Source organism: Musca autumnalis, unplaced genomic scaffold, assembly GCF_047663935.1.
Source record: "Musca autumnalis isolate F117 unplaced genomic scaffold, ASM4766393v1 scaffold_5, whole genome shotgun sequence".
NCBI classification, from domain to species: Eukaryota; Metazoa; Arthropoda; class Insecta; order Diptera; family Muscidae; genus Musca; species Musca autumnalis.
The window spans coordinates 6,075,899-6,093,250 of NW_027412088.1; the positions used below are offsets into that span (position 1 = coordinate 6,075,899).

General features: G+C 37.2%; 2 protein-coding genes across 17 annotated transcripts in view; one reads left to right on the forward strand and one right to left on the reverse strand.

Annotated features, from left to right (window-relative positions):
• LOC141405362 (uncharacterized) overlaps positions 1 to 17,352 on the forward strand; it is a 242,970-nt gene that overhangs the window by 204,403 nt on the left and 21,215 nt on the right. Inside the window, exons 1-2 of one of the 16 annotated variants that reach the window (XM_073989621.1) lie at positions 10,051 to 10,321; positions 11,616 to 12,312. The exons of 1 other annotated variant lie outside the window; for it this stretch is intronic. In XM_073989621.1, the coding sequence (XP_073845722.1) occupies positions 12,115 to 12,312 (198 nt within the window). In that variant the 5' untranslated portion in view covers positions 10,051 to 10,321; positions 11,616 to 12,114. Of the gene's footprint in view, positions 1 to 10,050; positions 10,824 to 11,615; positions 12,313 to 17,352 lie in introns of those variants that run through there. 14 more of the 16 variants (XM_073989618.1, XM_073989611.1, XM_073989620.1 and 11 more) reach the window with 14 other exon arrangements.
• Positions 16,785 to 17,337, reverse strand: LOC141405976 (uncharacterized). The gene has a single exon (XM_073990945.1). It carries the CDS (start codon positions 17,335 to 17,337, stop codon positions 16,819 to 16,821), a length of 519 nt encoding a protein of 172 aa, XP_073847046.1. The 3' UTR covers positions 16,785 to 16,818.

A 17,352-nucleotide genomic window follows, 5' to 3' on the forward strand; every position in this document is an offset into this window, starting at 1 on the left:
TAAACGACTAATACACTCTAAACATCAGCATCCAACTCACTGACATTCATACATGTACATACATACATACATACGAGGTACGTGTATGTATGTGCGTTTGTGAGTGCTTCGTGCGTGATAGTATGTTGATGGTAGATGTGTGCGTGCGTGCGAGTGTGTGTGTCGATGGTTGTGGGTGTATCAGCCTTTTGGGTAAGTTTTCAATGCATGTACACGTCAAAAAGTTCCTAACTTATTGCTTGTTACGACAATGGTTACGGCGACGAAGACCGCTTACGATATACGTACAACGCGTTACAATTCGAGAGTACCCCAGCCTAGATCCTGCCATCATACTCACAATAATACCAGTGGTATGCACAGCATACGGGTAGCGTTCACAAGTTGGGCTCGCCTGAAATGCCTGCGGTGCCTTTAATGTCAGCCAAAGTAGGGCCAAGGGTTGGGGCAAGTAAATGGTTGTTGGGTTTTCAATAGTGCTGGCATGTAACTGACGTTAGCCGTCGCTTGCATGAGCTCTATGGCAAAGACACGAGGACACACAACGACCCTACCACAATGACAACAACTACAATAACAACAACTACTGCTCTTAAATGTGAATGATGCTGATGATTATGATGTCTCTGTTCTTGTTGTTGTTGTAACTCAAGTGAACTTTACTAAATCCAGAGAGACAATTAAAGGTTATTGTTTTTGCAGCGACAGCGGCGGCATTCAACTCAGCATAAGTTTTACATCCTCGTGCATATACATACATACATATGTATGTTACGTTTGCGAGTGTGTATGACCGACCGACCCTCAATGATAAGATGAAGACGAGCAAACCATGCGAAATAAAACTGAAAGTGAATAATTAATGAATTTCTCTTTTTTGTTTTTGTTGCTGCTCTTTAAAAGCATAAAATGTTGTGATTACAAAACATTTGTTATGAATAAAAACAGGTGTAAGCGAAATTGTTCACTGGCACTTTGTTGTTGTCGTTGTTGTTGCTGTTATTATCTTTTTTGGCGTTTTGTTTTCACTTTGCTCCACTATGCTGGGTGTGCAAAACAAAAGTGGAATTTCAAACAAACAGAGAAAATTGCAAAGAGGACGGAAAGCACACACAAAGGCTGGCGTGAAAATGAGCACTATTCAATTATTTTTTTATGACGAGGATGGGTCGGAATGTTTAGTTAAAAACTTGTGTATACATCAATGGAGAAAACGTTGAAGTGAATCTAATAGCACACGTCGGAAAGACAAAAAGTGAAATGTGTGACAAGTAGAATCGGATGGACAGTTTATATTGGATTTGATTTCAATTTTGTAAACTTTTTAACCATCAAAAACACCTAAAAGGCCTTTGGCACAAAAAGTGCCTACTTTCGACTGAGCAAACTTTTCACACACTAAATAAAAATAGAATTTGTCAAAATTGCAAAAATAGTGTATGTCCGTCTGTCTGGAGTGCGCGATAACTCTGGAACAGATATAATACGATATGGTTATAAATTTGGGCTTCGTAATATTTGGCCAAAGTTAGATAAAGTTCGAAGATATTTACCATATCGGTCCACTCCTTCAGGTAATTTGCACATCGTAATATTTCTGCCAGACATATCGTCGGTGTCGTGCTTAAGTGTTCCAGTTCCGATCGAAAGTTTTACCTCATATTCTACGGTACTTCTATATATTACAAATAAATAAAAGTTAAGGGGACCTATAATAATAGTCCTTAATGTATTTATTTGCTCATTTGAATCCGTGAATTTTCAATCTCACAATAGCACTTCACATAAGGGAGGTGGAACACAATTGATAAAAAGTGGTTCTGTTTAATTGTGACAAAATGTGTTCCATGTGACACAAACAGCAAAAAACACGAAAAACAAGTAAAAAAAGTATCAGTCGGCTTTGCCAACAGAGATATTCCCTCAGCCTGTGTATTTTGAAACAAAAAACGTATGTATTAAGGGGGTTTTAAAAATTTGGGCGTTTGAACCGACAAAAATGTTGATTAGGCTAAAAGATCAAAAGTTTTGCGGAGGAGATACTAAAAGGGATGGATCGACATTGACCATTAGGAAGTGGATCTCCAGCCACGACATATGGTGCCATAGGGAGTTTTTACACCCTTCGGGCTGTTTGCTCAAGAAGTATGGACTTGCCCTTGAAAAAAACTTTTACCATCGTAATTGAGGCAGCGAATGCGAGTTGATTCAACAAAAATCAAAGTGATTCGATATCAGGTCTTAAAGTGAACTTATCCGAAATTTTGTGTGGGAGGTACCGGATGTAGTGGACAAATATAGTCCATATTTGAACATGATATATATCTGGTAGATATATTAGGATATGGACCGATTCGGCCACTCCCTTCAAGAGTTATCGTGCGCACAATTTTTCCGAACATTTTTGAACTTTTGTGGGGGAGGTACCTGAAGGTGTGGACCGATATTGCTTATTTTCGAACTTAAACTATGTTTGGACAAAATATTACTAAGGCCAAATTTTGGACCGAATCGGCAGATCCGTTCTAGAGTTATCGTGCGCTCCAACCACCTAACACGGTGTCATAGGGGTTTTTTGCAACTTTCATGCTATTTTCTCAGGAAGTATGGACTTGCCGCTAATGAAACTTGTACCGTCGTTTGGGGGGCAATGAATGCGAGTTGCTAAACCAAAAATCAAAGCGATTCGATAGATGGCCCTAAACTGAACTTTTCCAAAATTTTGTGTGGGAGGTACCCGAAGGAGTGGACCGATTGAGTCCATATTGAAACCATATCTAAGTCTGGTACAAGTGTCACGATGTGCAGAGTAAGGACGAAATCAGTTACCCCCCTCAAGAGTTATCGTGCGCCCAAATTTTCCGAACATTTTCGAACTTTTGTGTGGGAGGTACCGGATGGAGTGGACCGATATAGCCTATCTTCGAACTTAAACTAAGTTTGGGCAAAATATTACGAAAGCCAAAATTTGAACCGAATCGGTTTAACCGTTCGAGAGTTATCGTGCGCTCCACCCAGCCAGACAGACGGACGGACATTGCTCAATCGACTCCAAATTGTCTGAAACACATTTCGTCCAAACATACTTGGGATCTAAAACCATTATTTCGATGAGGCACATTTCTAGCCTAAAGGCTGAGGGTATAAAGAACCCATGGAACAATTCACCAACCTCTTGCAATAATAAAAATCGGTCATAACTTCTAGACTATAAGAGCTATCTGACTAAAGTAAACTACTGATATATTCTTTGAGTTTAGTTAAGTAGAACTCATGGTATAATAAGGAAGGTAGAACAGGTTCGAAAAAACCATAGAAAATCAATCCTACACGTATGCCCGCTTCCTTTCAAAATTGCCTATGGTGACAAACGTCAAGTTCTGTTTTTGTTAACTCGTTTCATATAATTAAACTTTCAAAACTAAATGTTAAAAAAAATACATATATATATATATATATATATATATATATATATATATATATGGAACGTTGTAGAGAACAAACAAATAATTTGCGGATCTTCTTAAAACGTTGCTGCTACAGAGGTGTGGTTGTTATTGTTGTCGCAACGCAAATATCTTCTTTTGGGCATTATTTCAGTTTGTACGCAGACTCAAAAATTCTGCAAACTGGACTGGTTGCATTATAAAGTATCAGGTGACATGTGATTGGGGTTAGCTAGGCAGCTAAACAAATCCTGCGTGTCGTTCGGCCAGATACGAATTGAGGCAACTGTATTGTCTTAACTGCACAAAAACCAGACGTGTTTGCCTTGGTCTGGCAGTAAGGACATTATATCTCTGTACTCGCAACCATATCAGTGTGAATGCTATCCAAGCCTGGCTCGTTGGTCTAGAGGTTCTGTTTTATACCGTTGGACCTCTCTCTCCAAATCTTGAAGATCTATCCTGATGTACATTGGTTAGGGAAGCATGTCCATTAAATCCTGCATCAACAACATTATGTTGTGCTGATGCACCGGTAAAACCTTCGTCTCCTCATAAAGATGGTCCACTGGTGTCACGAGGAGGCACCCTGTTGCCGTTCTCAACATTTGCATACCACGCTGGCGTCGCATAGCTTACCGCAAATCTGCCTATTGCGTTGTAAGAGGTCAGCACTCTAAGTGCTGACGGCTAGCGACTTGAGGACTTTGTTCCTACTTCTGATCTTATCGCAAATAGCTGTGGCTTGCGCGGACGACTTAAACATGATATCGAACGTTACACCGAATATTTTGGGGTAGTTAGTGGTCGGAATCAGTACACCAATATGATCAGTGGGAGCTTCATTTCAGCCGCCCAAGTGATAAACAGAGTGACAGTGGATTTAGGGCGGATATTTTCATATTCCTAAAATACACAAAGAAATACCCAACCGAACAGATCCATACTCGCCCGTGCTTCATCTCTATCCCGGCACGGACCAAAAGATAAATTGCCGCTCCCATTGTGAAAAAATACACGAAAACATAATTGTGGAGGTAACGGCCCCTGGTCGGCCGCCGTTGGATTGCTATAAACGGTAGCTGTTGGTGAGTTTGTAGATAAGAAAAGTGTTGGATGTCAGCGAATGACACTTCCTTCTTATCGCTGGGTCTAGACGCGTATCTAAACAAATACACAGAAATGTGGCCTACAGGTGTGCTTACCATTGCGCCACGGCAAGGACTTCCTAAACCTTTAAAATTAAGCCAGAATATGTGGAATAGTAGTATTCTTTGTGCTGGAGATTAAGACACCACATAGTGATGAATGCATGGAAATTCAGGAGAACATTGCATTGAGAATATAAACTGAAACTTCGGCATTTATTTATTTTTATTCACTGCGATGATAGGGGCAAGTTCATACTTCCTGAGAAAGTGGCACGAAAGTTGTAAAACACCCTACTGCCGCCATGTGTAGTGGCTAGTGCGGACGACAACCCTCTTCCAAATTTTGCATATCGTAATGTTTCTGCGAATCATAGATAAAGTTCAAAAATGGCGCTTGTCTCGAAAGACCATTTGTGTAATCCAAAACATTTTATTATCATTTATTTGTCCGGAAGAACTTGTATTGGGTGGCAAGATAGACCTATTCACTCATTTAAATCATCAAAATACCAAATTTAAATGAATTAGGTTCTTCAAAGTCCCCATTCATACTTATGAATGCTTTTTGTAGTTTCGAAAGAATTGTTATGTGATCTTCGAAGGACCATCTGTGTATCCAACTGTTTTAAATGTCTCGAAAGATCAATTATGTAAGCCAAGTTGGATTCTTCGATACGGAGGATGACCCTGAACCCACATCTCAGGATGTGTGGACTTCCTTCAGGGAAAAAATACATATATCGTTATGATCAGCGCAACAAAGACTACCTTTGGTAAAAAGTTCATAACGATCGGAAGGGTGCTCTTCAAATATATAAAGGTGATAAAAGGAACATTATTTTGGCATATAACAGTCAAACCATTGAGCTTTTTATTCCAATGGTAAGACAAAAATTGTAGCCAAAACACTAATTAAGAACTCTCTAGTAAATCGCCAAAGCATTTTTGGACATTGTTTATTCTTTATCCTTTATTTGTTATTCTATTGTCATATACATATGTATTTCTGAAATTCTGGACTTTTATCCCCACCGGCGAATGATTTATAAAAATTATTTCATTTATAGTATGGTATTTATACGATAGGGGCTATAAATATAATTATTTCACATTTTTTTTCAATAGTTGTTTCAAGGATTTGCTTCTGTTACAATTTTTTTATCGATTTTATTCATCCAAAGACCATTGTAATCTTGACTTTGTAAGCTTGGAAAACCTATAACGGACATATAAAATCCGTATATTGTAATATTGTATTTTGGCCGACAAAAAGAGATCTAGTTTTATCTAGTCAAAATCGGGAAGCTCGATTTTTACCGTAGACATACAAATCGCCCCATCATAGTATATACATACATCGTTGTGATAAGTAAAAATTTCATTAACGATCAGTGGGGAGCCCTATACTATATTAAAGTAGGGTTTTTTATGCACTTCTTTGGATCTTCAGACTGACTTCCCTGATAAAATTGGTATATTTTTAGGCGGTACATGGAGACCTACATGTTGTAAAAATTTCAAATCAATTGGACCTTAGCATCATTTGGTGTCACTTCGTAGTTTTTTATAGTTTTCTTATTATTGTACCAAAAATGACAATTTACTGCGAAAGAGTTCCACATATTCGTACCACTATTTTAAAGATACTCTTAGATACACAAATACATACATATGTTTTAAATAACACGGCATTTGGTGTCAGAAGCTCGAAACTATTATCACACTTCTTTGCTGCCACCGATTTGTAGACCCTTCCTCGTATAGAAACATATATTTGAATGAATATACTAATTCAATGTGAAGAAATTTCACGTGCTTAACTCGAAACAATAAAAAAGGCGAAAGAAAAAGGCACAGAAAAAAAAAACAACAACCATTAAGGCAACCAACCGACCATATCTTCATGCATGCACATATACTGGCTTAAGTTGAACTTTATGTTCATGTGTGAGGACGTGTGTGTGTGTCGGAGGATTTGTTCAACCGACAATGACGTACAGTGAGTGTAAGAAGGCAAAAAAGAAAATAAACTCGAATTATGCTACAATTATATCGATGATGTACGACGATGGATGCCAACAACAACGACGGAGACGATGACAGAGGCAATGAGGAAGATGACTTTAATAAAGGACCAACAGCTAAAGAGAATTCAGTTGGATGTAATGAACAAATGTAAGAGAAACATACTATGTTCTCGTAAATTAGAAAAAGAGCAAACTGGAGAGCGGATACGTGCGCAAAACATTCATCAATGCAATGGAAATGGATTTAAATTTCCTCTACAGGATATGGATTTGGATTCTCCTCATTGCTAATAGTGAGGCTGGCTTTTACTTGTTTGTTCTGTTGTTGTTGTTGCTATTGGCGTGCTCTTGACTGTGATGCTAAAGCTACTGTCATTTGTTCCTGCTTCTTGTTGTTGTTTTCCGTTTCTTGTGCCACTGGCCTAGTGCCATGAATTTTGTTTGTGTTGTTGCTATTTTTTTTCTTATGATATCGAAATTGAGCACAACTGGGAGAAACTCACAAAATATAATAAATAAACGCAAAAAAAAACGAAGAAAATTGAAACTCTTGAATTTTGAACGTTGTGATGCCCTACATGCAATGATGGGGGTATTTTATGTTTGGCTAGTAAGTAAATGATATAGTTAGGACAGAACCGATCGACAAGACCCTAGTACTAAGAAAATGTTACAATGGGTAATGTGTCGACCAATTCAGGTACATCCTTCGAGGGTCATTTTGCGTACCAAAAATTTTAAGTGATGGACGTACACATTTCTGGTGCGCAGAATAACCCTCGAAGAATGTACCCGATTTGTTCGATACATTGTGCGTCGCAATATTTTCTTATAACTAGGGTGATGTCGGTCCATGAATACGATTCGAATGTTTGTGAATTTAAACCCTTTGGATGTATATACTTGCAGACATAAATATTGATTTGGATTAAAGCTCAAAACTGTTGCAGAGGAGGTACCTGAAGGAATGGACCGACAAAGTCCATGTCGGAACTGGGCGTATTTTGGATATATAATTTTGGATATATTATATTGGATACATCCACTAGCCATTTCGGTTGGTCGCCGTAAAATTTAGAGTTTTTTGGCCATTTTATCAGGAAGCTTGGACTTGCCCAAGAAAATCATAATAAAAATTTTAAAGGATGCTTCAAAAGACCTTATACTGCACATAAAGAATAATTTTTAACTTTTGTGAGAGAGGTACACTAAGGAGTGGACCCATATGGACCATTTTCGAACTTTAAATAAGTTTGTACAAAATATTACGAGACCCAAAGTTTGGACAAAATCGGTTGCTCTGTTTATGAGATATTGCTCGTACCTTGTATTTGAACTTTAGTGGGGGAGGTACCGGAAGGAGTAGACCGATAAGTGCCGTAATCAAATTTTATCTAAGATTTGCAGAAATATTTCGATATGCAAAGTGTGGAACAACCCACTTTGAAAGTTTTTCTGCGTGCCAACCAATACCTATCGTCGGCCATGCTTAAGTGTTCCATACGCCATTTTTGACTTTTTGAGATAGAGGTGGTTTCTAGGGTTTTCGCGTATGCTCTCTCCGAATTTCTGGTAAACTTTTTCCTATCTGCTTTCCAAGATATCCACGTTTCGGCACAAAAGCATAAGTTCCTTTCAGGTATAAAATTAATATTTAAATAAATTACAAGATATACCCTCAGTCTGTGCGTGTTAAAACCTTCATCTACCAAAATCTTTTTCCCCAATAATTATGTATTAAGGAAGTTTCAGATATTGGAGAAGGGGAAGAAGAAGGTACCTGAAGGAATGGGTCGACATACTCCATTTTGGGAAGTAGATTTTTGTTAATTTTGGACCAAATCGATTGATCAGTTCGATAGTTATTGCGCTCTCCACTACATATTGTGCCATAGGGTTTTTACGCCTTTCGGGTTTTTACGCCTTTCGGCCGTCGTTATTGAGGCAGCGACTTGCATTCGCTTGCTTCAAAAAAATCAAAGTGATTTGAGAGCAGGGCTTAGGAGTAGACAAATATAGTCCATATTCGATCTTGGTCTATATCTGGTAGATATATTAGGATGTGTAAAGTATAGACCAAATCGGTCACTCCCTTCAAACTTCAAACTTAAGCTAAGTTTGGACTAAATATTAAGAAGGCCAAATTTAGGACCGAATCGGCAGATCCGTTCGAGAGTTGTCAAAAATCCATCGGACCGATTGAGTCCATATTATAACCTTATCTACGTCTGGTAGAAATGTGACGATGTGAAAAGTATGGACCCATTCTGTTACTCTTTTCAAAAGTTATCGTGCGTACAAATTTTCCGAACATTTTCAAACTTTTGTGGGGGAGGTACCGGAAGAAGTGGGCCGATATAACCCATCTTCGAACTTAAACTAAGTTTGGACAAAATATTACGAAAGCCAAATTTTGGACCGAATCGGTTGAGCCGTTCGAGAGTTATAGTGCGCTCCAACCAGACAGACAGACGGACATTGCTAAATCGACTCCAAATTGTCTAAAACACATTTCGTCCAAACATACTTGGGGTTTAAAACCATTATTTCGATGAGGCACATTTTGCCCGTATGATAGTGTATATTCCCTCGTTAGCATAAACGCTGAGGGTATAAATATAAATATTTTCTTCAGTCGGCTCCAAGCAGTTGTGCCGCAAACATTAAAATGCGATTATCTCAAAAGGGGAAAATGGCGTATGGAACAGTTAAGCATGACGCCGACGATATGGTGGTCGTATGGTTTCTATATACATAGCTTTCTTGTCATTTTGTCAGAAATTTTGAACTTGCCCGTGAGTACTATTTTAGCGAAAAGTTAAAAAATTAAATGTTTCTAAACCGCAGACTACTTCTTTCATAGAAATCAGTTACGGAACAACTGGAGTCAACTTAGGCATATCCGCCTTTTACTCGAGTTTTTGATTTTTGGTATGGGTTAGAAAATTGAAAAATAGACGCAATTCTTTATATGACAAGTGCTGAAATTACACCCTCTGTTGACAACAATATCTATCGAAAAAGCTCTGAAATCGTTCAAAAATCAAATTTAGTCGATTTTGATCTGAATGGAAAGTTCTAAAAATCTAATCTTTATTTAAAGTTGAAAATATATCAGTCGAAAAGTCGACTTTTGACGTCAATCCCTTGAAACTGATCCTTGAAATTACTTTTATTTTATTTTCCCAAACCTTTTTATAACGAAGTGTGGTGCTTCTATATCGACTCTTACCGTCAGCAACAACAAAATGAACATCAACACCCAGCATCCTTTTTTAGGCCAATAATTCGTACGTACTTCCACACACACATACCCTTGTTCTAAACACATTAACACAACTTGTCTTACTTCTACTCTCAAAAAATGTACTTTCACATTTGGTGCTCTCTGATTTGAAATGAGAAAATTGGATGGATGGTTAGATTACTCGTTCGCTGGCTGGCTGGTTGGCTGAGCCGAGAACAAACCAAAGATTCAAACGAAAATGAAAATTTGTCATACGCGCACCAAATTCGATACGAATCTGGCAGTCAGCAGCCAGCCAGCCAGTCAGTCGTCCTCAGGCCAGAGTAAACGAAACACGTAGAAATTAACGGTTCACGGATAACGGGATAACGACGGGACGAACTCTTTAGAGTCAGTTAGTTAGTCTAAGGACTACCAGTGTGTGACAGCGTGATAAAAACGTCTATTGGAGTATTAATTTTGTTTTGTTGGTCTTTTTGTTGTTGTTGCTTTTATTTTCTCCTTATTCTTATATTGGTGATGGTGTAAACGTGAGTTCGTGTCTCTGTGCGAGTGTTTTAACTTCTCCAAATTCCTTGCAACTATTGAAAGTGTTTCGATAACGGTTTGTCATTGTAACGTAACGTATGTTTGGTTGGGTCCAACCGACAACAACAACTACGACAAAAAATAAAATAAAACGGGAGGAATTTTTTTGAAAGATGTCATCGAAATGTGAAGGAGATTTATGAGTTTGAAGTAAAAAAATGAGAAAAAATGCCACATTTTACCTTGTACGTGTGTTAAGGGCGAGCGATACTATCGCCAGTTGTTATTGTTGTTGGTGGTCGGTGTCAGTTAGTCAGCAAAAGATTTATATGGAGGGAAATGCCACCACTTTACCAACCAACATATGGTTTGATTAACGACAGGTTGTTATTGGAAAGGTGCGGTACCTTACTTAATTTTGTGGGTAAATTGTCTAAGCCTCCCCATCACCCTCCCTCCAAATCACACGTGCAAATTCCAAAATTTGTGAAAATTTATGGAGACATGCCAACGATTTAAAATTCGGTTATTTTAAAATGCTTTCACTTATGGCCTAACTGAGTACAACAACAACACCAATGATGAAGACGACGACGACAACCATGACTACGACAACGATGATGATGATGATGACAGTAGCTACAATGTCGACATCAATTTCGGCCATACAGACGTCATCAAATTTGTCTGTCTGACTGTCTTCATGTCTACGCGAAAAAATAACCTCTCCGTACGGCTCTATATGTGTAAATGTGGGTGTGTGTGTTCGTATATATTTATGTGCAAATATGTGAATAACCATTGTGGGTGTGGGTGCGAATATTGTGTGTGGCAAATGTTTGTTTGCTTGGCGTATATGTGGGTCTGTGTGTGTGTGCTTATGTGTGTTTGCCAACATTTCACATTCCGAGTTCAAAGAATGTGATGGCCTTGTGAGCGCATTATCACCCAGTGCTGCTTCATGAATTGAATTTGCCTACAGTTGCTGTTTCGGTTATTTCGCTTTGTTTTTGTGTTTCCGCTATTAGGACGACTCGTGCGTGTGTTGGTAGAGGTAGTGTTGTGGATGATGCTTTCATAATTCGCAAAATTCTATGCCTACGCTCAGAGGTTAGGCCTCTAGGCTTCCAAACAAATCATGGTTGCAGAGATGGAGAAGTTGGCCACCATAACCAGATGTTTGTTTTATTTTTATTTTGGTGTTTTGTTTTCATAGACAATTCGTTAAAGGATCATAAAAGAAAGCAATTTTGCCAATGTTAAATAAGACAAATGATTACCATCATCGATAGCAGCGGCGACAACAAAACCAGAATTCTCTGCATTGGAGCAAACAACCGTTTTGTGCGTGTTTTCGTAACTTATTAATTTTTCTATCCCCAGAGCGTTTATTACATTTCCAAAAGGGGTGTAACCAATACCCATCGTTAAAAAATAAATAAAAATAAAATCATCAGCTACTCAATAACCAACCAACCGACCGACCCAGTAGTAGTGGCCTTTGATACATAAAACCCTTTTTTTGTGCCACACAAAGCAAATATAAATGCGAATGCCATAAATTAGTTTTCTCCCATGGATTGGAAACAAAGCCAAACAAACGGAGCTACTAGGCCAAGTTAAATTGGAACACAACGCGAAATTATACTTTTGTTTCAACAATAAAACAACGCATCTACGACGATAGGCGGCGCCATAGCATCATCAACATCATCATGGCGAATACGATTTTTAAATATCATCAGCATTCTCAGCAGCATCAGCACAATCCCAATTATCCGTATCATCTGGGCCATGGCAGCGGGAGCAGCGGCATTGCCACCATAGACGGCAACAGCACCAAGAGCAGCAGCAACCACAATCAAAACAATACCAATCAAAATTCAATATTCGTTTTAAATGCCGAAGCGAAAGTAAGTTTTTCTAGCCATAACCATCCTTTTGTTCGTTTCCTCTGAACCCGTTACCTTTGTTAAACAATCTATGTATTTTGTTTGTTATTTTTCGTTGTTGCTTTTGTTTTGGCACATGAAAAACACATAAAACCAAACAACAAATGGGTGAAAGAGTTTTCAATTGGTTTCAATACACTCAAAGGAAAAAAAGATTTAAAATGAAATTATTTTGAATTGAAATCTTTTTGTTTTTGGCGATGGCAAGAAAAAGTTGAAATTGGAATTCGTTTTTTATGGTCTGCACCATATGATGGCGGTTTTTGTGAAGGAGAATTTATCACCAATGATTGTTTCCCCCCACATTTTCTTTTAAACTATTAAATGCTATAAAGCATTCAATTCAATCGAAATAAAAAACAAGTAAAACTATGATAGTAAAAAACAAACTGTATCTGTCGATAGATGAAAGGGAGTTTTTTGGTATAAATGACATTAGTCGGATTTTGCAAATTAGTTTGGAATTTTTAGGAGATTTACAATTGTTTAATGTTTGGAATCCAGTCCATGATCCGGTCCCGGGACTATTTTAAATTACTACACCTTTTTCAGATGTAATTCGGAACATTTTAGTTGTAATTCGTAACATTTCATTTGTAATTCGTAACATTCCATTTGTAATTCGAATTATTCCATTTGTAATTCGAATTATTCTATTTGTGATTCGAATTATTCTATTTGTAATTCGAATTATTCTAATTGAAATTCGAATCATTCCATTTGTAATTCGAATTATTCCATTTGAAATTCGAATTGTTCCATTTGTAATTCGAATTATTCCATTTGTAATTCGAATTATTTCATTTGTAATTCAAATTATTCCATTTGTAATTCGAATTATTTTATTTGAAATTACAAAGGAAATCATTCGAATTACAAATGGAATAATTCGAATTACAAATGGAATAATTCGAATTTCAAATAGAATAATTCGAATTACAAATGGAATAATTCGAATTACATATGGAATAATTCAAATTTCAAATGGAATAATTCGAATTACAAATGGAATATTTCGAATAACAAATGGAATAATTCGAATTACAAATGGAATAATTCGAATTACAAATGGAATTCTCGAATTACAACTGAAATGTTACGAATTACAAATAGAATTCTCGAATTACAACTAAAATAATTCGAATTACATCTGAAAAAGGTGTAAAGCAAATTTCTGACCTCGCTCGACTTGAACAAAAATTGCTTTTCCTAAAAATTATTTTAATAAAATCAAGCAAATAAGATTACCAAAAAAATGATTTTTTTTTTTTTAATTCTCGCCCTCTAATTCTTTTCCATTTGATCCAAGCTTTTGTTTATTACATTTTATCTCTTAACATTAATGCCCGCCGCCTTACCGATCTTTATATCTATAGTAATTTTTATGAGGACCAAAGGCGAATTTTCACTAAATTGCTCTAAATGCCGCAATTATTGTTAAGCGATGAAAAAATGTTAACAGTTGTGTAAATATAGGTACATTATTGTTAACTCTAACCCGATATTTTTGAATTTTTCTAGGATTGGGACAAAAATTGCGGCCTTTTGTTCAATTACGCGAAAGTTCACCTTTCAAATTACTATGAAAATAAAGATCGGTCATGGGGCAAGTGTTAACGTTAGCCGATCTACATAAAATTTCATAGTTAAAGTTAAAAGGCCTTTCCTAATCAAAAAAAAAAAAAAAAAAAAAGAAAAATAATAATAAAATGTTTGTTTTTATCACCCTAATGCTTATGTCTTCAAAAAATATATTAATGTCCCAAGTTCTACATATTGCGAGCATTCCAATGCCATCCAAGACCAGACGTTCTTGGAGATAAAAGTTATGAATGTTTTGAATGAATATTACGATGTGCTAAGTTTGGGCACAATCACGTATAAACACACAATCCCGCGGTTCTGATATATGGGCCCTATATCAGATAGTTCCATATTTATATTTTTTTGCAAAAGGTTTTTTAACACATATAACTCAAAATACCAAAATTCGTCAAAATCTATTGAAAGCAAGTTAAACGAGTAAAAAAGTATCAGTCGGCTTTGCCGACAGAGATATACCCTCAGACTGTGTATATTGAAAATTTTTTTCCCAAAAAACATATGTATTTAGTGGGTTTTAAAAATTTTGGGCGTTTGAACCGACAAAAATCTTCATTAGGACTAAAGCTCAAAAGTTTTGCGGAGGAGATACTAAAAAGAATGGATCTCCAGCCACTACATATGGTGCCATGGGAGGTTTTTACAACCTTCGGCCTGTTTGCTCAAGAAGTATGGACTTGCCCCTGAAAAAACTTTTACCATCGTAATTGAGGCAGCGAATGCAAGTTGCTTCAACAAAAATCAAAGTGATTCGACAACAGGTCTCAAAGTGAACTTATCCGAAATATTATGTGGGAGGAATGGACAAATATAGTCCATATTTGAACCTGATCTAAATCTGGTAGATATATTAGGATGTGTAAAGTATGGAAAAATTCGACCATTCCCTTCAAGAGTTACCGTACGAACAATTTTTCCGAACATTTTTGAACTTTTGTGAAGGAGGTACCTGAAAAAGTGGGCCGATATGGCTTATCTTCGAAATTAAACTATGTTTGGACAAAATATTACGAAGGCCAAATTTTGGATCGAATCGGCAGATCCGTTCGAGAGTTATCTTGCGCTCCAACCACCTCACACGGGGTCATAGGCGTGTTTTGCAACTTTCAGGCTATTTTCTCAGAAAGTATGGACTTGCCCCTTATGAAGCTTGTACCGTCGTATGGGGGGCAGTGAATACAAGTTGCTAAAACAAAAACCAAAGCGATTCGAGAGATGGCCCTAAACTGAACTTTTCCGAAATTTTGTGTGGGGGGTACCCTATGGTGTGGACCGATTGAGTCCATATTGAAACCTTATCTAAGTCTGGTATACATTTCACGATGGGCAAAGTACGGACCAAATCGGTTCCTCCCTTCCAGAGCTATCGTGCGCACAATGTTTCCGAACTTTTGTGGTGGAGGAAATATTACGAAAGCCAAAATTTGAACCGAATCGGTTGATCCGTTCGATAGTTATCGTGCGCTCCAGCCAGCCAGACAGACATACATACGGACATTGCTCAATCGACTCCAAATTGTCTGAAACACCTTTCGTCCAAACATACTTGGGGTCTAAAAACATTATTTCGATGAGGCACATTTTGCCCGTATGAAAGTGTATATACCCTCGTTAGCGTAAATGCTGAGGGTATAAAAATCAATGACTATAATAGGAGTGGTAGACCTAAATGAAGTATGAACATTGGTGTTATGACTATTTGACTTTTTTTAAAAAATGACAGAAAGTTATATATCTCAGAAAGTATTGGCTTCTCCTAAAAAAAACAAAAATAAAAACTAAATAAATAAAATTTGTAATTTTACCTGTTAGGGCGGAGATCATTTTATATTCACCCATGCCACAGGAATGAATTCCGATCAAAAGTGGAATTAATTCCGCATATAGCTTCTTCAGAAAACGAAAAGCAACACATTTTTCGGAATGAAACCACTTTTTATTTTGCAAGTAGAATTGTATTTTTTTAAATTTCAAAATTCTCTGGTTTAGTGATCGAAATCTAAAGAAGCTAAAATAAAAACGATCGAAATGTAATTACGTAATTGAAATCATTCCGATCGGAATTTAGCATGGCTGAATTATTTTTATTAATTTCTTGTTGGAGTTGAGGTGAATGATCGAAGATTGCATATGTAAAAGGAAAGCCGAAAACTTTGCCACACAACTACCAAAGTAATCTACCGGTTTCGCTGTTAGTTACTCAGCTCATCAGGCATATCGGTTGATGTAGGTAGTAGCTTCTCTTGGCAATGCTAGGAATCTCTTACTTATACAGGAATGTCTGATGGGCTCCGTAACTAACAGCGAAACCGGTAGTATAATTTGGTGGTTGTGTGGGAATCTCTTCGGCTTTCCTTTTTCATATGCAAACAAATATTCGATTATTCTGCTCATCTCCAGAGAGAAGTAAATAAAATAAATAAAATATTGTTGACACAGTTCAACTCCGTCGCAGATTGAGGCTTAAACTGGATTAAAGGATAATTCTTAAATATTCCTTAAAATACACTTAAGCTAACATTTTGAACTTGTGTAAGGGAGGTACTTAAACTGTTGTCTGTTATAGATACCTATGTATATAGATCATCTAATCAATTTCTGGAAATATTACAATGAGCCAAAATTGGAACAAATAAATTGATGCCATTGAACTTTGTAGGACCCACAACTTTAGCAAAAAGCTTGGAAACCTGTGGGAGAGGTTCCCGAGAGAGTGGACCAATATGGCCCACCGTCGAATTGAAGTTTGGTCAAAATAACGAGTGATTTGTTAAGAGCTTGATAACTTTTTTTTTTAAAAAAACGCATAAAATTTGCAAAATCTCATCGGTTCTTTATTTGAAACGTTAGATTGGTCCATGACATTTACTTTTTGAAGATAATTTCATTTAAATGTTGACCGCGGCTGCGTCTTAGGTGGTCCATTCGGAAAGTCCAATTTTGGGCAACTTTTTCGAGCATTTCGGCCGGAATAGCCCGAATTTCTTCGGAAATGTTGTCTTCCAAAGCTGGAATAGTTGCTGGCTTATTTCTGTAGACTTTAGACTTGACGTAGCCCCACAAAAAATAGTCTAAAGGCGTCAAATCGCATGATCTTGGTGGCCAACTTACCGGTCCATTTCTTGAGATGAATTGTTCTCCGAAGTTTTCCCTCAAAATGGCCATAGAATCGCGAGCTGTGTGGCATGTAGCGCCATCTTGTTGAAACCACATGTCAACCAAGTTCAGTTCTTCCATTTTTGGCAACAAAAAGTTTGTTAGCATCGAACGATAGCGATCGTCATTCACCGTAACGTTGCGTCCAACAGCATCTTTGAAAAAATACGGTCCAATGATTCCACCAGCGTACAAACCACACCAAACAGTGCATTTTTCGGGATGCATGGGCAGTTCTTGAAC

Coding starts and splice junctions, on each gene's coding strand:
- LOC141405976 (XM_073990945.1), bottom strand. CDS start 17,337: ATGCATCCCGAAAAATGCACTGTTTGGTGTGGTTTGTACGCTGGTGGA.